The 22279-nt window shown below is 29.4% G+C and overlaps 3 protein-coding genes across 4 annotated transcripts; 2 read left to right on the top strand and 1 right to left on the bottom strand.

Annotated features, from left to right (window-relative positions):
* The first annotated feature begins 5208 nt into the window (after positions 1–5208).
* Positions 5209–16707, top strand: LOC111042678 (autophagy-related protein 2 homolog B). The gene is made up of 30 exons (XM_022327364.1): positions 5209–5424; positions 5500–5877; positions 6591–6759; positions 6822–6974; positions 7312–7414; positions 7470–7617; positions 7951–8302; positions 8381–8483; positions 8542–8585; positions 8652–9031; positions 9093–9229; positions 9744–9852; positions 9920–10014; positions 10082–10363; positions 10712–11059; positions 11120–11253; positions 11324–11478; positions 11588–11738; positions 11813–11994; positions 12069–12256; positions 12321–13038; positions 13108–13352; positions 13430–13508; positions 13572–13712; positions 13771–13938; positions 14035–14203; positions 14268–14634; positions 14704–14980; positions 15048–15203; positions 16292–16707. The coding sequence occupies exons 2-30, from the start codon at positions 5710–5712 to the stop codon at positions 16514–16516; spliced, it is 5946 nt and encodes a 1981-aa protein (XP_022183056.1). The 5' UTR covers positions 5209–5424; positions 5500–5709; the 3' UTR covers positions 16517–16707.
* Positions 16708–17130: 423 nt separating this feature from the next.
* Positions 17131–18591, bottom strand: LOC111042679 (molybdopterin synthase catalytic subunit 1). The gene is made up of 4 exons (XM_022327365.1): positions 18433–18591; positions 18025–18280; positions 17685–17939; positions 17131–17596 (listed from the first exon to the last, which is right to left on the bottom strand). The coding sequence occupies exons 3-4, from the start codon at positions 17927–17929 to the stop codon at positions 17386–17388; spliced, it is 456 nt and encodes a 151-aa protein (XP_022183057.1). The 5' UTR covers positions 17930–17939; positions 18025–18280; positions 18433–18591; the 3' UTR covers positions 17131–17385.
* A 116-nt stretch (positions 18592–18707) lies between these two features.
* Positions 18708–21588, top strand: LOC111042680 (protein yippee-like 5). Of its 2 annotated transcripts, none has more exons than XM_022327367.1 (3): positions 18708–18817; positions 20068–20251; positions 21356–21588. In XM_022327367.1, the coding sequence occupies exons 2-3, from the start codon at positions 20091–20093 to the stop codon at positions 21543–21545; spliced, it is 351 nt and encodes a 116-aa protein (XP_022183059.1). In that variant the 5' UTR covers positions 18708–18817; positions 20068–20090; the 3' UTR covers positions 21546–21588. The 2 variants fall into 2 exon arrangements, with proteins under 2 accessions (XP_022183059.1, XP_022183058.1); XM_022327366.1 differs by lacking the exon at positions 18708–18817 and adding an exon at positions 19642–19947.
* Positions 21589–22279: the final 691 nt, after the last annotated feature.

The raw sequence follows: 22279 nt of genomic DNA, 5'->3' as shown, positions 1-22279 counted from the left end.
GCAGTACGCAGCAATTATTATTCGTGTTTTACATCTATAACGACCCGACGCGATGTAATCACGAAGTATATGAGTATAAATACACTATATTATTATGTACGCATAACACATAGATAATATTTTACTCGTTATTTTTATTATTGTCGAATTTTTATCATTAGCATCCTGCATCGCAAAATAAACGAGAGCCATTGCAGTACGTCCGTGATTAGGTACACACCGAGGTCCGTCGTACAATAACTACAATATTTATGCATAAAATAAACTTATATAACAATAGTAAATACTAAACACATACATAAGTTAGTTGGTTTGCGATATGAATTTCATAAGATAACGCGTATTTACGCATAATGTTATTATCATAAAAAACTACGAGTTATAATATGATGTCAATATGGTGTAGTTTACGTTTATAAATATGCATCGTGCCTACGCATAAGAGGAAATTCATTGAAATTTTATGGGGGCTAATATTTTTAACACACATGGATGGTTTGCTCATGCTTGGAGAGGGGGTCGTCATAAATTATCATCAAAAACCAATCTAATTTTTGTATTTTATTAATTTTTTTTATAAATAAAATTTATTATTATTGATTTAAATACTATTTTTTTCATTAAGTACGTACAAATATTTATAATATCATTAAACAAAGATGCATTTCTTTGCATGTATTATATTTTAAATTTGCTTTTTTATGAATAAACTTAGTGTATTAAAAAAATCACAAACAACTTTCATTATTTTCCAATCTCTTTCAACCAATATTTAAATAATATCAAACACTATTTTACAACTCCTTTTCGGTATTGTGGATAGTCCGATGTATAAGGCGGACGTTGAAACGATTTTAAATGATTGAAGTTCATGACCATTATTTGATTTAGTTTTATACTTATATAACCTATATCAATATAAATATTAACCATAATCGTTCATCGATACTCAATAGTTAAATAGCTTATCAATCATCATAAAAAAACATTCGGGGGGGAGGGGCTAATTGAGCATTCGCGAGCCTAGCGGGGGATTTCCCCCCCCCCATCATCACCAATGATAGTACAATTCATTATGTAGTGAACTAGTGAATCTTAATCAGTATACAGTATAATATTGTGTATAGGTTATAGATAAGCGAGATAACATGTAAATAGGTATAACCTACTATAATAAGTAAGAGGTACCTATATTATCGTAATATGCATATTATTATACGTAAACACACAATATAAACTAATAATAGTTATAATATTATTATATTAAACACTATATGCAATATGCTATATATACAGTAGTAGTAAATAAATACACATAACACATATATAATAATAAAGTATAGTTACATCACTATAGGTATTATAATTTATAGTAAGTAGTGGTACCTACAGTTCTGAAACAATGGGCAACGACGAAAAATCGTGTTTCCGTCTTATTGAACGACCCTGAAAATGAAAACCAAATAAGTATAATAATCAACGACTATAATATAATAATATTTAATGACGACAAAAAAAACACAAAGCGCGTAGAACGGGAGCCGTTGGACGTGAACGGATTTTCTGAATAGTATGACACTATGACGTGTAATAATATTATTATAATGATGATGACGATAACATTGAAATTTCGAATGATTGAACAATAAGTAAGTTGTCCTATTCCCCCACCGCCAACTGATCCATCATCGGTGACTATCACTCGTTCATCCGATCAACAATAACACCTGTTCTGGAGTTCGGGCTGTTCCGCACCAAACTTCTTTCACCCATTCACCTGAATACCTGATCTATTAGAATTTATAAGTATTTAGCCATTTAAGTACATACCACCGTCACCGCCGCACCTGTATACGGACTACCAAGTTCCGTTATTTTATGTACCTATACATATATTATTATGCTTAATTAATCATTATTATAATATTTGTTGAGAGTTTTCCTAATGACGGCTTTACTTTGATTATTTTTCATCTGGGTTGTGTGCAGGGAAACCAATTTTGTATACGTATAATTTACAGTTGAAAAAATCGACTACACAACCCCTTCTTATAACGAGAAAAAACAACCGTTATAATAAATAATATCATAACAGACATTTATATATAAATATACCTACCTACTACAGTCAACACTCAAAACTCGACAGTACTACTTGTAATATATATATATTTTTGTATGATGTGTAAACAGACTAAAATCGTGACAGTTATTAAAACTGATAGTGCCTATAGAAATCAAACTTCCAAACATCAAAAAGTACCACAAATACTGAAGTACCAAATAAGTAATAACATCCACTATTAGGATGCAACAGTGGACTTGCGCACAGAGTAAGTAAACGTTTCTCCCCCATCGACCAAACGTACTTTTGCATTTGCACATACCGTGCAGTGTGTATACGTGTGTACTGTACAGTAATATTCACCGTAAACGCAAACCAGTATCTCACTTAAATCAATAACCGTTGTCTTTGAACAATAAATGTATAGAGGTAGGTAATATTAATATATTATCATAGTTAAAAATGTATAATATAGGAATTATTAAAAGATGGGGCATATAAGCATATTATAATCTAATTAAGTAAATACCTACAATTATGATATACTTACTTATTACTCATTATTGTTGCATATGACCAAACTCATTTTAACGTATAAAATATAAATTGTATTGATATTATTAACAATGTATTTTTATTACGAAAGTTTAGTCTAAACACTCTAGACAAAAATACGCATTTTGTATAAAAATTGTGTTTTTGAAAACCGTGTTTCAGAATTCTTACGAAAACTGCCCATTTGTACATTATTATGTCTCGTAACGCGTTCCCATTCCCATAGATAATATAGACAGAGATCATGTGGTCTATTAAGACTTAAAAGATTTATCGAAAATCGGTGGTTATAACTAGTTATAAGTATTAGGTACGCCGCGGGCGCCGATTACTGTAAATCGTGTACGTACTGAATACTCTGTACTCGCGTACTATAAATATTATAACCGATTTCCGGGCTGATGAAATATGATTATTAATGTACGATGTACTATTGTATTGGTTAGGTATATACGTATTGATAAATATTAACTATATGGCTATATGTATAATATATAGTGCACTAGAGTGCAAAAAACGATAGTGCATGTTGGTCGGGAGATTGGAGCAACTGCACCAAGTATATAGATTTACTAAAAAGCTACCGAACAACCACGACCCGAAGTAACCAACAAAAGTTTCAGGAAAACAAGCTAAAAAATAAAAATACAACATTTACAAAATATAAATTAATGAATCACTAACTTATATTATGGAATTCTATGATAAATACCTATATTATGTAGCCACATAATATAGATCAAACACGGATAATCTGGTAGGTACTTATTTAGTAGTACCTATAATAATTAATAAATAATTTTATTATAAAACAACTATTTTTTTGATAAAAAATAAATAAAGTGTTACAACTAGGTACTAATAACTATACCCACTAAATAATTTAATGAAATGAAAAAAAAAATAATTATTGGAAGGTTAAGTAACCTAACCTACCTATCGAAATTATATGGCCTCACAATGGATGATGTTTAGTGGTAGAGATAAAAACATTTTGGACCCAGTTTCCGTGTATAAATGAGCATAGATATAATGGTAGTCTTTTATTCTGGTAATGTATATAATGTGTAAGTATATAAATATTGTATTGCATAATTTTCTATATACTTTAAAAATCATTGGATCCGGTTTAAACATAAAATGCTTAGTACCAGAAGAAATTGTGGTAAACGGACAATGGACATGTCGTCCACGTGAAAAAAAACCAGTTCACGTCGAAAAGTCTCAGTCAATCATTAAGAGGACGCTACCCACGAATTTGTTATCCCCGGTTTACACACGTACCTACGACATAGACAATTTTGGTGCACTAGTTTCAATAATGCCCTATTACCTGTTAGTTTTGATATTAGAGTGAATTGACCTACTATCAAACTTTTAGCTGAAAACATTATCTGTGTTTAAGTTTTGGCGAATTTTTGACATTTTTGTTTTAAAGCAAGATACGAGTATGTGAAATATCACAAATTAAAAAATGTTCATACCTCGATTGAAAATGAAAATATCAAAAAATCACCTACGTTCAAACACAGTTAAGAACGTTCCTACCTGAAAGTTATTTACCTGTTGTACATAGTTATAGTTTTTTTAATGTACCTATATATAAAAATCATGTAAAATCAAATGATAATAAACTTAAAAATAATTTTCAAATTCAAATTTTGGATTCAAATACTTCTATAAACCTAAAGTATTCTGAAAAATTATCTTAAAATGTCAAAATAAATAAAAAATAAAAAAAACATCTTATTTCTATTCATTACAAATACATTATTAAATGCTTATGTTTTGAAACGATCTTCGGGCAGCTAGATTTGGAAAACATTGCAAAGTGTATTGAAATCTCAACCTTACTTAATACTTGGTACCTACAATTCACATTTCACGATATTACCTTCCTGCGACGACGAGGAAAATTATTAGTTTAATTCAGCGACCGGTCGCCACATCGTTACTATCGACGATTGACGTTTCGCCTGTACTCGTCACTCGGTGTACATATAGTGTAATATAAAATATAACTTGCACAGAAAACAGAAAACAGTACTCATGTAATGTAGGTATCATGTAGTTCATAGTTGTACCTAGTAATATTGTTGTAAGGAATATAATGCGGTGTAGGAAGGTGCGCGCGCACCGCGGATGTTTTGATCGGATTGGCCTCGGGCCGTCGGGCGGCGGTCAAATCATATGTTTTTTATTATTGTTTTTGTTCCGCGCGCGTGTGATAATAACAGCGGTGGCGTTTGGATGGCTATCGGGTCGGCGGGTTGGCAGGGAGGCGGTGGTGGTACACGCACACACACTCGGTACACGCTCTGTGTGTGTTTACTGTTTTCCTTTGTTCCGCGCGCACGGCCGTCGACGACGTGCGTACGCTGGTCTATACCCGAAACGCAATAATAATCGCTCGTGAGTCGTGTTCTTGTGTCCTGTGTGACGGACTTTTTTTTTTATTATTAATGTAATATATATTTTTTTCTCCATACGCATACGCATATAATATATTATTATTATTATTATTATTGTGTGTAACAGTATAATATGTAACATAGTATATTATATAGTTGTCAATAAGAAAACGACAGTACATAAATTATAATATAATATAATATAATAACTAGGTGTACGTATATTATAATATATTTAAGTATTTATTATACTTTGATGTTTTCATACGAAAAAGAAGTACAGTAGTACAATACACCAACCATTATATTTCGTCATTGTCAATTTCGGTCCGAATTGTCGTCGCAGTACATTGCCAAAGTCGAACGAACGGCCGAGACGGAGACGCACTCACGGTTTCTATTTAATTTTTGTTTATTTATTTCATACATACGAAATAATCTATAACTGTATACACTGTATACCCGCAGGGTCCAGATCAAGAGCTGTGCGTGGGCGTCGAGGATTATAGCAATAATATAATACAAATAAATACATATAATTATATATATATATATAGGTGTGTATATATATATATATATATATTATATATAGATTATAGTATAATAGCAATTGAGGTTCTGTGCCAAAAAAAAACCTGTACGTCACAAACTGCCTTACATGTGCCGCTGCCGCTCACAATGTCGTGGTTCAATTTTTGCACAGAGAACCTGCAAAAGAGGTGCTGTCGGTACCTCCTGCAGAGGTACGTTGGACGGTTCCTCGAACACAAGATCGAGTCCGACCAACTGTCCATAAATGTGTTGGATGGAGCTGTGTCTATTGAAGACATTGTACTTGATGTCCAGGTTAGTTTTCCATTGTCTTTCATTCAACATCAGCTGTGCTGATATTCAAACAATAGGTTACTAAATGTGTGTTACATTTGTCTGATTATATCATTAACAATGATTCTATTGGTAATAGATTATATTATATCCATTGTCTATGCACTCTATTTACTTGTTTTGTAAAAATTAATTTTAAATAGTAAGGTACCTAATCTATTAAATACATAGGTAATAACTTTTTTTGTCATTTTTTAGCCCTAGGTAGGTTTTTACTTTTATTTATTAACTGTAGGTACCCATACCCACTCAGCTACCTTCTAGGTACCTTATATACTTATATTATTTAAAATATGGTTCAATTGTTATAATATATAACAATGCATGAAAATTATTTAAAATTCTTTCTCATTTCCAACTATACAGGGTGATTTATCAAGCATGCTCACCCCCATTTTTTTCTTTAATAATGGATTGATTAAAATTCTGATTTTTTAAATTTTTAAATATACCTACCCAGTCAATATTTTCAAATTCTTGAATTTTACTTGTACTATTTAAGGAGTGACCTGTAGCTATGAACAATTATGTTTTTCAAATAAGAACTCTCCTTTTTTGCTCTATTTATATTTAGTGGATATTTTTTTGAACATTTTAGAAATTAGGAAATTTCTGGATTTAAGAATACCTACTCGTGGTTTTTATTTATAATTAAATCCGTATATTATGTTAAGGCACTGAACGATGTAGGAGACGAGCATCAGCTACCATTTGAATTTGTCAAAGGTAGTGTGCAAAAAATATCTCTTTCAGTACCATGGAGGAATATGCTTAAAGAATCCAGTGTCATACACATTGAAGGGCTCAGTCTGACTGTTAGACCAAACGTAAAAGAAACTGAAGGTAAAGAAAACCTGGGAAAAATTTGATTATAATAATATACCAAAAATGTTTTTTTTTTTCAGGAATACCTAGTTCTATGTTGGAATCGGTTTGGTCGTCCATGTCAAACAGTGTATATTCTTCGCCAGATAGTGATTATGAAGAAAGTTTTGATAATGCACCAGAATCTGAACAAGTTTCTGGTCTAGAAGTGTTCACTCAGGCCATAGAATCTAGTAAATTTGAATTAAATTATTTAATTTAATATAAGTAGTAAGCCAAGCCGAGTGGGGCCTAAACCTTAGGCCACGTACCTTATATTAAGCCCTTAGGCTCCACACTAGTTAAACTAATCATTTTCTGGGCCCTGTAAACGATAGAAATGGCCGTGTCAGGGATGCATAGTTAGACAAGTACTAAAAATTTGATGAAGCAATAGTTAGGTAATGGCCCATTAAACATAATAAAGTAGCTCACAACTTCTCAATTAAATTTTATTGTCTTATTTAATTTATCGAATTTGTATGAAACTAAGCAGATGTATACTAATAATAAATATTTTTGAAATTTTAGTATTGAACAGAATAAAAGTGAAATTTTCAAATACTGTGATAAAGTTAGAATATATGCCAGATTTTATGAAATTAGGATTAGGATTACAACTGCATATTATAAGGTAAGTGATGACTTAATAGTTTCTAAATTATTCAATTTAATCTCTGTTCTTACAGTTTAGATTATATTGATGAAGTGGCAGATGAATCAAAAGAAGGAATATTATATGATAGCTTAGCTTTTTTGACCAAAAAGTTAATAATTGAAGGAGTGTTCTTACAGACGTATGAATTTAATTGTCCAAAACCTAATAATGAAAAATCCGTAAGTTATTTTAAATTTATTGTCTTAAGATAAATATTTCATTTTTTTTTTTAATGTTAAAAGTGTTGTAATATATTCAAGACTGAGTTATATATCAGTTGTACAATAGTTTTTTATTTATTTATATATATATTTTTTTTTTTGAGAACTTTTTGGGTCAGAAGAAGTCCTCCTAAAGTCTGATCGATAGAAAATGTGTTTATTGGTTTTTTTAGTAATACAAAAAATAACCATTTGAAGAAATGTCAGCAAGCCTAATTTTATTTAAGTTCCTTCTATTCAAAATCTTTATTTAATTATATTTACTAACATATACATATTTTTTTTATTAAGAATTCAAGAATAAACGCGACAGAACCAATAACTATCTCTGAACTTACCGGTACTCAAATTATCCGAATGGTACTTAAACATAATCCTAGTCTTCCTGGTCCAAAATTGAGCTTGGAAATAAACTTTGGACCTCTGAATGTTATTTGTTCCCCAAGACAACTGTATTTAGTCATAGAAATCTTGCGTGGCATATCTAAGCCTTTAATAGAACAAAACCTAAGTGCTCCCGTACAAAAACCAATGAGTGAATCAGACTTCAATCGTATAGAATTAGATTTATTTAATCATGTTGAGTCTAGACCTGATGCCGATGTTGGTTTGAGAGGAATGCAAGGATGGTCAAATTTGCAAGGTAATTTACAATCTCAATTCACGATTTTGGTAATTTTTTATGACGTTTCCGAAATTAATTTATAAATTATATATTTAGATGATGAAGAAGAATTTTTCCCATTACAAGGTGCCAAAAGTAAAACTTTTGCACCCAGTATGAATTCATCAATGACTTCTAGTATGAGTAGTGTGGCAAGCAGGTAATTAAATATATTCAAACTCATTTCGTTAAAATATTAATACTTGATGTTTTTTTAGTAAATCTGAATTGTCTTCACGCCATACTAAGCATAGAAATAAAAGTAATTTTTTTTTGAAAATTGTTAATTATTTTATTTATTTTTTAATTTTAATAATTTTAATTTTAGGTAAAAATGAATGGTTAGGCGAAACAAACCATTTTAATATACAATTAGCTTCACTCTGTGTGGTTTTGCTACACGACGATATTCTTGCTGTTTGCCCCGAGACTGATTCCATTACACAATGTTCTCTGAATGAGATGCGTAAAATATCTCATCAATATCTTATGGCTGTTCAAAATGTGGACATTATTAAAGATTGTGATAAGATTACTAGGTCTATAGAAAGAAACCATTTGAAACTCTTAGCTACAAATGTGATATTGGAAGGTGATGAAAAAACTAACGAGACTGTAAAAGATGTTAATATAATTGCCTCAGGATCTGATGTATTATTAATGGAAGTTCTTGTTGAAACTATGGAAGAACCCACTCAATATATTTCGGTAAAATCTTTTGCTTGTTAAATCATAATTAGTTTTGACACAAGAACTTTGATATTGGCAGATTTTAAAATTTGTCCAAGATGACAAGTGTTCTCCAAAAATATCAAATGTATCTAGTCAGCAGCCAGACATTCAAATTCAATTTAAACATAATACTAAGTCTACAAGATATTGTAATCCAGTCTCTTCAGAAATCAAGTAAGTTTTTCTAAAATTAATGTTTTAAATCATGTTTAAATGATTTTATTTTTGTAAATAATAATGGTTTAAATTAGTGATTTTGTAGAAAATATTTAAATATTATTGTTATTTGGTAGTCAATACAATTTTTTAAAATTTAATGTTTTCTTTATTTTTGTAAGTTAATTTTAAATTTATATATGTTAGTTCTTGTTTCTAAAACACAATTTCTTTACTTTACCCAATAGAGTAGACTATGAAATGCTTACTGTAATTGTATGTTAAAATTGATAAATTCCCACTTCTATATTATTTTATTTAAACCGTTTAAAAAAAAGTTTGGTCATTAATAATATTAATTTTAATACATTATTGCTTTTATAGTACCTAAAATAAAGAAAGAAGAAAATTGGGGGAAGGGGTTCAAACGTTAATATACCACTATTTGTAGGTACTATGTAGTATAGTACAACTATATTATTCTGGGTATTTCCATTATATTTTTTAAATCATCATGATATTTTTTTTCCAGGATAACTATGCAACAAGCATTTTCTGAAGTTGATATTTCAATCATTAACCGCTTATCATCATATATTTACAATCCAGATTTTATGATTTCTAAAACAAGTACCCTCAATGTATGATAATTGATTGTATTATATATTAAAAAACTGTATGTTTCAATATTTTTAAATTTTATTTTAGGTTAGTCAGCCTCAGTTTAATGATGTAATTGAATCTGTCAATGATACTAATATAAGTTGCACTTTAAATTTTAGTTATCTATCAATTAAGTTTCGGTAAGAACATTTTGTAATTATTTATTGATAATAATACATTTTTGCACCACTACTATTTATACATTAGATTTCCTGTTCCTGATTTACGACCACTAAGCGATATAAATCGATTACCATGGTGGAAACGTATATTAAGAGATGATATTTTATGGTTGTACTTATCTGATGCTGAGGGTTCATTTACAAAAACATCACAACAAACTGTTACTACAGGTTATGAATTGCAATGTCGGTCTATTGAAGCTTTATTTCAAGAAGGGAACACCAATAATATAATTCCCATTGCAAAATGTAAAGGAATTGATGAAGAATTAAAATCTATTGGAATGGACGCTAAACGTAGACCAAAGTAAATACTAGTTTTTTGATGTTAATAATTTTTTACTATTATTATTATTAAGACATTAAGAAATATATGTCAAACCATAGATATTAGTAATATCATTTTTTTGTTTTAAGTTTTATTTTTATTTGGAATAGTTCAATCACTATTCATACAATTCAATGTAATAATTTGTATTAAAAAAAAAATAATAATAACTGTATTATTTATTTGAAAGTGATTAATAAATTAAGTTACATTAAGTATTAATTAGTTAACAAATATTGAGATGATTGAAACATGAATCACTAATTTTTATAGTTGTAAAATTATAAAATTTGTCTTACTAAGTATAAATACTTTTTTTTTTTAAAGATTAATTTTAAGATTGTGTCCAGTTGTTAACACTGAAAATGAAAGAAATAATGGCAATTCAAACGTTGAACATAACATGACAAGCAGTGTTTATGTTGAATCGTGTAAAAAGCCATCGCCATTTGCTTCCAAAAAAATTATGAGACAAAGAAATCATCATTCTGACGGTCAAGAACAGGAACGGAAATTAGGTGATGGGGAAATACAAGTAGTTCCAGGTTCTAGAGAAGAAATAATGGAATTTGTTGAGCATACCAATGCTAATGCTAAAGTGTATTTAGATATAAACTTACCATGTGTATTTGTCACATTACCTTCCAAACATCTATATGAAACCATTTACAACAGGTTAATAATGCATTTATTTATAACATTAATTTTGTACTTAAAATATATTTTTCTTTTTAGATTTACTAATGATTTATTTTTTTGGTCTCCGTCATTTCCGACTCCTGCATCATCGGGAGGTGATACTAATCGGTTATCAAATATATTGGATAAGACTCGATATTTTGCGCCTTGTAAATCCGGAATTCAGTTCGGTAAATTAATAAAAGTTTTGAGATTAAAATCTTTCATTTATATGTTGTATTAATTTAATTTTCAAATAAGATTCAGAAAGTGAATCAGAAGATGAAACATCCAATTATTTTTATTCGTGTGGACCATCTAGTATGAATATTGCTGATCCTATTGTTAAAAGAACTGATTTTTGTCTTAATTTGAATGTGTCACAAGGGTTGTTTACTATTGTCACACAATCTAGGGTAATTATTAAAATTATGTTGATGTTCATTAATTTCGATGAAAAAAATGATTAAATGATTGAAGAATTTTGTGATAAAACATTATTGCCTAATATAAATATTTTGATAGGACCGTTCTGGGCGAGTTATACCTCATCATTATGGCGAATTGCAAATTGCATTTGATGATCTTTATTTATACACAGCAGCTGGTTACGAAAACACACCTAGACATAATTTTATTTGTATTCAAGCTAATAAATTCTGTTTGAGTCATGAAAGTAAGTTTCAAACAATTTGACGATATATAACTATTCAGTGTTTGTGTATGTATCCATGTAAACTTTTTATTTAGATTTGTCCACAAACGGTACTGACATTTTGACTCCAACAGAAGTTATATGTCGAAAAAATAAATCATTACAACGTGTGTTGTATAAAATACCTGATGGTATGGATTTCAAAGAACTATCCGATATTAATAAGTCTGATATGTTGACAGTTGTGGTTGAAATATCTGTTTGCAATCATATAAAAGTAATATTATTTAATAAATTATGATAATTAAATGATTTTATAACCTATTTATGTATATTATTTATATAATATAGACAATAAGAGTAGCAAATGAGATCTATGGAACCACTTTGAGGCATATATTTAGTATTGTTGCACAGAGTTGGTATTATCAACTATCCGATTTCTTTGATGTTGTGGATTATCCTGTCGCTGGATATGAATCGCCTCACGTAATTACAGAACTACATCAGCATATTAGCGATTGTATCATTGATTATAGGTTAGAAATTTGTTTAGCTATATTTTAATTGAATCCATAATTTAATCATTTGAAAACCTTACAGGCCACTTCATTTGCCATACCAGTGTGTACTTACTATTGGCAATTTTAGTTTATCAAGTAATATTGTTGCCAGATCTAAAGCATCAACTCTTCAAATTGTATCTGAGGATGTAGCTTTCTTTATTTCTGCTCGCTTGTCTAAATCAGAAAATTTAGATTTAGTATCTCATTATATTTGTGTAATGGATTTGGGTGTTTTTGAACTTTCTTTAAAGCTTAGTAAAAGTTCTAAACAATCAAATGATTTGGTGCAACCTGAAGTCGACTTAAGAATGGCTGTCAATGTTATACACATTAGAACTTGTGCAGATTCAGCATTTGCTTTTTGCCGTGTACTTAGTTATTTGGCTTCTGATGGTGATAAAAGTTCTGTAGAAGAACAAGCAACTGAGTTTGAAGGAGTTGATCAAGAAGATCCTGTTTTGTTAGATCAAGCAGATTCTGACAATAATTCATTATCAAGTCTTATAATGGAAGCTATGCATGAAGAAACTACAGATTTAAAAAAACCTAAGAACAGCCCAGTAGATCCGATTATAAAACAAAACTCAACATCAAGTCAAAGTGATAAAGGAATTGAAGTATTTTATTTTCCGGATGAAACCAATAAAATAGTCTCTCCTTTGGATAATGAACCATCATTACAGTATGAAGTAGAAGATGATTATATTGATAAAGAATTTTGCTTCGTTGAACATGAAGTTGGTTCAGGATTAATGGTATGGTTTTAGATTTGTAACAAAATGTAACAAATTGTGAATTATTAATTTTTCATTAATTGTAATTAGCCTCGAAGTAACATACCAGAAGTGCGTATGTTAATAGACACTCAATTACGTTTGGTTAACAACTATTTTAAAGCCCCTGTTGGAAAAATTGATATGCTCCAGGCTCCTAAGGAATATCCAACACCAGTTGTTAAATATACACTACGAGAAATGACTCTAATTTGGCATATTTATGGTGGAACTGATTTTAGTACTAAAACTATCCATAATGAACTGACAAAACATGTCACTATAGTATCAGAAACGTAAGTAAATTTGATTGTATATTAGTTTAAAAAAAAACAATTAATTGTATAATTAAAATGGTGTATATTTTGTTAAGGAATTCTTGTCCAACTTCTCCAAATACACTGAGGCCTTCTCTTTCTCGATATTATTCTCAAACCAATATAAACTCACAGGTATTTTATTATCAGTTTTTAAACTATGATTCTTATTATAATTTTTAATCCTTTTTTTATTAGAAAAATCCTACTCCAAAAAAAAAATCTAATATATCTCAAGCCAGGACTAGATTTTGCTGTAGTGTTTTACCTACCAGTTGGCAGGCAAAGGGTGGTACCGGGCGACAACACCATGTATTGATGCAACTCCAGTTGACTAAAGTATGTTTTTTCTTATTATATTAGTTAGAATATAAAATTAAAACAGTTTTGTTATTAGGTAAGATTCCAGCATGAAATTTACCCATCCCATACCAAACAAGCAATGAGGCAAGTTATTCTGATTCAAGACGTAGAAATTCGCGATAAACTTGCGTCATCTAACATCAATAAATTTTTATATCTCTACTCAAGTGAAGCAATGCCTAAACAACAGGATGCTAATATGGTAAGTGAGGTCAATAGATTATCTATCATAGATAGTTTGAAAGTTTTTTTTTTCTAAAATACAATTTTTTCTTTGTTGAAATAAATATGTTGATAGTTTGTTGCTAAAGCTGCCCATACGCGTCCTGATTCCAATCTAAAAGTTCAAGAATGTTGCGTAAAGGTTTCTATGTTACCATTAAGACTTAACATTGATCAAGATTCATTGATATTCCTGATCTCATTTGTAAATCAATTCAATGCACTTGGTCAAAAAACTAAAGATGGTATTATTATAACTTCTCTATTTTATTAAATTTTGATTATTTTGTTTTAAATTGTCTTTTGTAGAAATATTGGCTGAAAAGAAAATACCCACAAAATCAGAAGAACCAATTATGACATTAGGAAACACAGTTGATGGCGAGCAGGATATTGCACCTAATCCATTGATTCAGTTAAATGATGAATTTGATCAGCATTTTGGACTTAAAGATATACCTGTTATTCCTAAACCAGACACTGGCACTAGTCCAAGTGACAGTAAAGCTCCTGTTTACATAAGACAATTTGTGTTTTCTCCAGATGTTACTATACGTTTAGATTATGAAGGACGACATATTGATTTGAGACAGGGTTCATTGGCTGGTTTACTAATGGGATTAGCACAGCTCAATTGTTCAGAGATCACTTTGAAACGCATTGTTCACAAGCATGGGTAAGAAAACGTGATCATTTTGTTATAGGTTTTGTGCCATAAATTAATTTTAATTGTTGATTTGTATAGTTTACTTGGATTCGAAAAACTATTGACATATGTTACCCAGGAATGGTTACAAGATATAAAAAAACATCAGCTTCCATCATTACTTGGTGGTGTAGGTCCAATGTATTCGTTTGTCAGATTAATACAAGGCTTCAGAGATCTAGTGCAACTTCCTATTGAACAATACCAAAAGGATGGAAGAATAGTCAGGGGCTTGCAACGAGGTGCCAATTCATTTACTACATCTACAGCAATGGCAGCTCTCGAAATAGCCACCAGAATTGTAAATCTCATTCAGGTTTGTAAAAGATTTCTATCAAAGATGAAAATAGATGACATTTATATTTATTATAACTATTTTATAGAGGGTAGCTGAAACTACTTATGACATGGTAAACCCAGGACCTAGTATGCGTCAACTAAGGCTACAAGAAGGTAAGAAAAGAAATCGTCATAATAAAAGATCACATCCTGCCGACATTCGAGAAGGAGTAGCAGCTGCTGTTATGTTGGTTAAAGAAGTTAGTGTTTATAGTTAAAAATTGCTTTATTACAATAATTATTATTTTTATAAAATGGTTATAAAAAGGTTTGAGATCCACGGAAACTTGCTTTCTTGATTACAGTAAGAGTAGTAAAAATGACTCTAATATACTAGAAAAAATTAATGATACAAATATCTGTGGATGTAAAACCGTATTTACGCTTTTATATAAACTTAAGAGGGTCTTAGCATATAGGTTAGTAACCTTAGTTAGAGTATATAGGTTATAGGTAATATTACACATTTAAATTGTGATTTAAAATCAATTAGGTTTTTCGATATATGTAGTTCAAAAATGAATAACCGCGGACTTCTAGGCATGATATTATTTCATAATGTTATGGCTTTTTGTTAATTTTTTTCACTTTTAAGTTCTAATTTTGACAAAATTTGATGTTTAAATGAAAAAAAAATTATTTTGCCCTTAACAGTATTTTAGTTATAATGTTTGTAATTCAAAACATATCAATCATATGAAACTAATTGCCACAACGTATATTATAATTTGTATTATATTATAAACAGTGAAATTCTCAAAATAATAATGCCATTTATATAATATTATATACTGTCTGTCTTATGATAAGCGGTTTTGAGGTTTAATTTATATTATTTAATATCTATTATAAGTTGATAACAATTGTGTATGATATAATATAAGTTATAACACATATATGCAGTGTTAGGATTACCCCGGTGTTCATAAAATAATATGTGCATTGGTACATCTAACCCATTTCAAAATATATTTAACTATTAAGCAGCTATTTCTTAAAATATTAAGTTATTAAGATTCCCTTAATATGGATTTTACCTAGTACTATTCTAAATTATTTTTCATTGGGACCATAAATTATGAAAGTATTATTTTTTAGAAATTAATATTATTAAATTTAGTCCCATACTGTATTAATTTAATAACTCCAAAAAAGTGCTCATAGTTATAATAAAATATTAATTAATTAATTATCTTGCAATCATTATGTTTGTCTAGAAAAAAAATACATTATAACTTTTCCGAGTGTTATTTAATATTTCTGATCTATAATGTTGGGTTTGTTTTAGGGTCTCGGTGAAACTGCACAAACTATTGTTAGAGTAGCAAGTGAAGAGCACGAAATCAAGGGCACAGCTGGTATGGTCGGTGGTGTTATGCGGCAAATACCTCCTACTGCCCTTACACCCATTATACTCGCCAGTCAAGCAACATGCAATGTACTTCAAGGTGTTCGCTGTCAACTGGCACCGGATGCCCGTGTTGAGGCAATGCAAAAATGGAGGTGCGACTAAACATCGACTACATATCAAAGACCAAATTACTTTTATTATATTTTCATATATTTTTTTAATTTAATGATTCATTTGTGCATTTTGTTTCCAACAATCAAAACTTTTGTCTGACAATTGAATAATAGAATGTGATTGTAGTATATTTTTGCTAAACCTAAAGCATGTCTACGTATTTTATTTTTGAAAAAAAAGCTATTGGTTGATTAATAGTTGTACGTAAGCTACTTAAACACCAAATGATAAATATAGCAAAAACAAAGATGCAATCTATTATATAATATATTTTTTTTCCAATTCTAGTGCCATAATATTATGGTTCCATTATTCTTAGTCTGTTTAAGGCATAATTGTTTTGATTTGTTATATGTTAAATTTTATACTATTATCCAGATGTTTAATTTGTCATTTTGAACATTTTGTACATAAAATAGGAGAAAAAAAATTAAAATATTAATTTTGATGATTATCTTATTGTATTTTTTATTATATATAGTTTTACAACACTCAGGTACAAATAATATTTTAAATCAAAACCAGTTTAAGAACTTTTAAGTAAGGCATATAAATTAACATGGACATACAAACTGCAGGGAAGACTTCAACGAACATTATTATTTCTTACTTCAGTAAAGTGTTGTAAGTAATACCACGGTTGTCCACACCGTGTAAATAACAGTGATAATACATATTATTTGTAGTGTTATATGCAGCTCGTAGGAGCCAAAAGATTTGTAATTAATATAATCGTAATATTGTATACTAATATAAATATCATATTATTCCTTATTTCAATTCACAACCACATCATTCTAATAGTTATTTTTAATATTGATAAATAAAATAAAAGTCCAACTTGATTTATTTAATATTTAACAATTAGATATATTGTTACTCTTCCAAGCACATTCTTCATTAGCTTTCCATATACCACTGCCGTCTTCGTACTGTTCTTTTTTAAAAATGGGAACAGTGGTTTTTAATCTTTCAAGTATAAATGAGACAGCTTCTTGAGCATGTTTGCGATGTGGAGATGAAGCGGCAATCACTACACCAGCTTCTCCAACTTTTACTTCGCCAATCCTTATACAGAATACTGATTATTATTAGTTTTCATTAAACAAGCTACATTTATTATACCTAAAACATAAAAATATAACCTGTCAATTACCTGTGATGTATTGCAATGTTCACAACTTCTGGCCATTTTTGTCTAGTCAACACAGTGATACTTTTCATTTCATTCAACGCCATTGACTCGTAAGCTTCGTAAAACAATGTTTTTACTTTATTTCCATTAAAGTGTTCTCTAGTTGTTCCAATAAATATTGATACAGCTCCACATTGTGGCGAGTTGACAGAATTCATAGCAGAGCCAATGTCCAGTTCAGAATTCACGATCTTTAAATCAATCATTTTTTTTAACCTGACAACAAATTCAATCACCAGATATTTTAAATATCGTTCCAGGGATTATAAAAAAAAAAATTTGTAATAATTTTGATTACTACCTCCACTTATTGGCGGAATAACAGCCACAATGTCTTTTGCTTTTAAAGTAATTTGCAAGTCGTCAGATATATAATTCTCATTGACAGCTAATATAAATACATTTCCTATGGACAATAAATTAAATTGGTCTACCAATAAGGACCGTAAATCGTGTCCAAGTAAAGTTTGTGGCAATTGAACAGTTGTACTCTTCACTTTAGACAACTCACGAGCTTGAGCAAAAAATATAATTGTAACATTTACCACAGTCATCACCTACAGATATAAGATATATTATTTTATTTACAAATCCTGATTAATTTATATCGAACATAATTGGTTGGTATGCAGTTGAAATTGTTAAATTCACTTATTATTAAATCTAAATTTATAAAAATTGTTCAATTGGATAATTTTAAGATACCTACCTGCTTAAAAAATCTAAATTACCTCTTAACGTTCATACAGTTATTTATATAAATAATAAACATAAATTAATAGTATTTAGCAATATTTAAGAATTAAAACATTTTTGACTAACTACAAACAAAAATTGTTTTAAACTAAAAATGTATAGAGGTTAAACAACAATTAACAATAAGTATTTCAATCTTATATGGTTTAAAATTGGTAGCCAGCCACACCTATCAATTAAGTTTTTATTTAAAAATGTACACTTTACAAGATAAGAATAAGTACCTCCCTACTTAATGGTTATAAGAAAAATATAAAAACGTTTATATGTATAAGGATTTAATCCGAATACTCAAAACAATTTTTTTTCTAATCCATAAGGTGAACCAGAAGGAAATTGTAAGTAAATAAACTTAAATTTTAAAAAAAAATAATAATATTTACTTGAACAGCTATAGGTATTCTATTTCATTTGAGTACATATTTTTTAGCAGATACAATAATAATGAATTTATGGATATCTATAGACTGTAATAGGGTAATACTGTAATTGTCACAACAAATGGAACAATCAATGACTATAAAAACATACTAGAATTTAATTGAAAAAATTAACACTCACTTACCTTGATAATAATTTTAAGCTATCGAATGATGGTTGAAAAAAACTAAATGATTTTTTATTTAATGTTCGACAATTTATCATTTGAAACACGAGTGGACGAGAGGTTAAACCGTTTGCAATATTAAATAACAAATTTCCTAAGGCTTCCCGCGTGTTACGTAAGAACTGCCCAATAATAATAGTAATAAAGTATGCAATCATCATTTTCTTAATTTTCCGTTTTCTATACACTTTATACACTTTACTATACACATGCTCGAATCTCCGATGATAATATGATTATCGGACAGTTAGCTAAAAAATAAAAAACGATAACAGTTCACGATTTCTGCCAGTGGCAGTGGCCACAGGCGTCATCTAGAAGCACGCTAGAAGTCAGCTGTGACCAGTGATTTCTACCTTCAGCTGTGTGGTTTCGTTCACGTTTAAACATGTTTAGACGACCATTGGTTTTGCTATCGGTAATACACATAAACATTATAAACGCCATGTACACATATAATATAATACTGTCGTGTGTTAGGACGTGTCTTCCATTGTTATTGTTTTGGAAAACAGCTGATCGCCAATAGCTGATTACGGCCGATTCTCGAAAGTAAACACAATAAGACGTAAATAATGGCAGTGAAAAGACACAATTCGATGTTTACGGTTTACTACGTCTTAGTTTTTCACTCTTGTGTCTGGTCGTCCCGTTCGCAATATTCAGTATTACACTGAGTGATCACCGAGAAGTGTTTATTCACTTACATTACTGTGCAATTATTGTTTCATGCGAAACTCGAATAAATTCTGTCGATAAAATTAAAGGTTTTTCAACCTCGAATCGGTCGAACGGTCACGAACACCCACTGTTCCATTGGATACAAAATAAATTGGATCGAATTTTTGCCGACCAGTAGGGGTAGGACACTTTGGACATTGATCTTACACACAGTAGCGACTTAATTCTAAACAAATGAACTTACTGCCCTAACAAACGGCAAAGTATCATATTCCTAATCGTCTGATTTTTTTTTTATAGCCCATCAAGTCGAAACAGATCCCATGGGTCGAATATTCCTCGATCACGTTGGCGGTGACCGACTGTACGCCTGTGCTGCATGCGATACTAACCTGACTAATCGCGACGAGTTGATTAGTACAAGATTCACGGGTGCAACAGGTCGTGCATTCCTATTCAATAAAGTTGTAAACCTCAATTATAGGTACGGTGTTACTGCTTCATTAAAATAATGTAAATTATTAGTAGATAGATACTCTTAAGAGGATGTTGTTTGTTTTCTTTCTTTGGCCTATGCTCAACAGTCAACTTAGACAAAAAACATTTAAGCAGAATCATTTTTGAGTAATCTTAGAGTAAAATCACCCATTACACAAATGATAGAGATTATTATGTTTGTGGGTGTGACATATCATTTTGATCTAAATATTGTCTCAAAACAATATAAATATCATTTAAATTAACAAAAAAAAAATTTTTATTTTGGAAATCAAATAATAATAAAATATAAAACCGATATGTTTGCTGACTCTCAAAAATATTATCCTTTATAATTTTTGTAATAGGTGATTTTACTCTAAGATTACTCAAAAATCATAAAAATTATCATAGATGAGATCGTTTTATCTATGTTGAGCGTTGGCCTTCTTCGATCTAAGTTAACACTTATAGTAATTACTAATTTTACAACAGGAAATAAACTAGATTAATACAATGAATTAAATTTGTTTTATTTCTTAATAACTTAAAAGATTAATCTGTAAATTATTATGCTTATCTATTATTTTAGTTGCTTTTGTGTTAACAAATTATTAGTTTTTGCCAATTCTTGAAATTCTTTATTTCAATGTACTTAATTCTTCAAGAAGTTTTTAATATCATGCAAGAAGATTGTATAACTTAACACAGATTTTTAATGACAAATCAGTTGTCAAAAGCAATTTATTGGGGTATTTTGTTTTAAGCTGGTCTTGATGTTTAAAAATACAACACAGCATAATTTTATGGACTTGATTGAAATGATTGCTGTTTATCACATTTTACAATTTATTACAAAATTATTTACATATTATCCGTATTACATTTGAAATGAATATTAAATTATAAATTATGATCTCAAATCTTTCTTATAGTGCTTAAAAGTAGAAATTTTTATCATTCATTATTATTAGCTAATAAATAGATACCGCTGAACACAATTTAAAAAAAATGCATTACTACATTTTGTGTAATGTAATTAGTTCTATATTTGTTGCCATTGTTAATTGCTATTGCTATAACCTGAAAATTATCTAACATTTTTTCATAGTGATGTGCAAGATCGAGTAATGTTAACTGGTCGTCATATAGTGCGAGATGTATCCTGTAAAAATTGTGACACCAAGTTAGGATGGATATATGAATTTGCCATGGAAGAAAATCAGCGCTATAAAGAGGGCCGAGTTATATTAGAAAGGGCATTGGTTACCGAAGGAGATGGTCTTGAACATGAAATATAAACATGCTTCAAGATGTTGAATTGTACAGTTTTGTTTTACTTTTCACTCAAATTGTATTATATTCGATCTGTAATATACAAATATAATGACTACCTATAATTTAAGTATGATCAAAAAATAATAAATATACATTTTTTGATGTTCCATACAAATTACCAATAGTGGTTATGTTATTCAATATTTTATACACCAAATATTAAATTTTGAACTTAAATTAATTAACGCATTTAAAATGTATGTGTACATATTTTTTTAATTATATCGCATGTTTATAATGATTAAAATTCTAAAAAAATTATATTACCGGTATGTATTGTACCTATGTATCATTAAGTATATTATCTATTAATTTATTTGTTTTAATATTATTTTGTTAATACAATTATTTTTCATGTAATTGAATAATAAAAATATTAATTTGGCTTGTGGCGAGACACAGTCACAAAAGTTTTGTAGTTTTATTTATTACATTAGCTCCCTCCTCCTGTCAACTTGAATGTTCGGTTAAAATAAAACCGTATCTTAAACTTATATATATTGATAAAGTGCTTGAAACGCTTTGTAGTAAGGATGTAGTAAATACAATTTCATTAACTATTATTTTCAATTTCTTTAATGATGTTAATCTTGTTGATACTTACCTTTTTTCTGGTATCGAGAGATTCGCACATACATTTTATATTAGTTCACCAAATTCGATATTTTTTTACTTAATTGAATGATGATTATTGCTA

The sequence above is a fragment of the Myzus persicae genome, unplaced genomic scaffold, assembly GCF_001856785.1.
Source record: "Myzus persicae strain clone G006 unplaced genomic scaffold, MPER_G0061.0, whole genome shotgun sequence".
In the NCBI taxonomy this organism is placed as follows: Eukaryota; Metazoa; Arthropoda; class Insecta; order Hemiptera; family Aphididae; genus Myzus; species Myzus persicae.
This window is presented reverse-complemented; position numbering and strand designations above follow the sequence as displayed.

Bases quoted from the DNA above. Each gene is read 5' to 3' on its own strand.
- LOC111042678 (XM_022327364.1), top strand. From the start codon at position 5,710: ATGTCGTGGTTCAATTTTTGCACAGAGAACCTGCAAAAGAGGTGCTGT. The intron at 7,415-7,469 runs GTAAGTGATGAC...CTGTTCTTACAG, and splicing joins TTACAACTGCATATTATAAG to TTTAGATTATATTGATGAAG. The intron at 11,254-11,323 runs GTAAATTAATAA...TTTTCAAATAAG, and splicing joins TAAATCCGGAATTCAGTTCG to ATTCAGAAAGTGAATCAGAA.
- LOC111042679 (XM_022327365.1), bottom strand. From the start codon at position 17,929: ATGATTGATTTAAAGATCGTGAATTCTGAACTGGACATTGGCTCTGCT. The intron at 17,597-17,684 runs GTAATTGACAGG...ATTCTGTATAAG, and splicing joins AACATTGCAATACATCACAG to GATTGGCGAAGTAAAAGTTG.
- LOC111042680 (XM_022327367.1), top strand. From the start codon at position 20,091: ATGGGTCGAATATTCCTCGATCACGTTGGCGGTGACCGACTGTACGCC. The intron at 20,252-21,355 runs GTACGGTGTTAC...ATTTTTTCATAG, and splicing joins GTTGTAAACCTCAATTATAG to TGATGTGCAAGATCGAGTAA.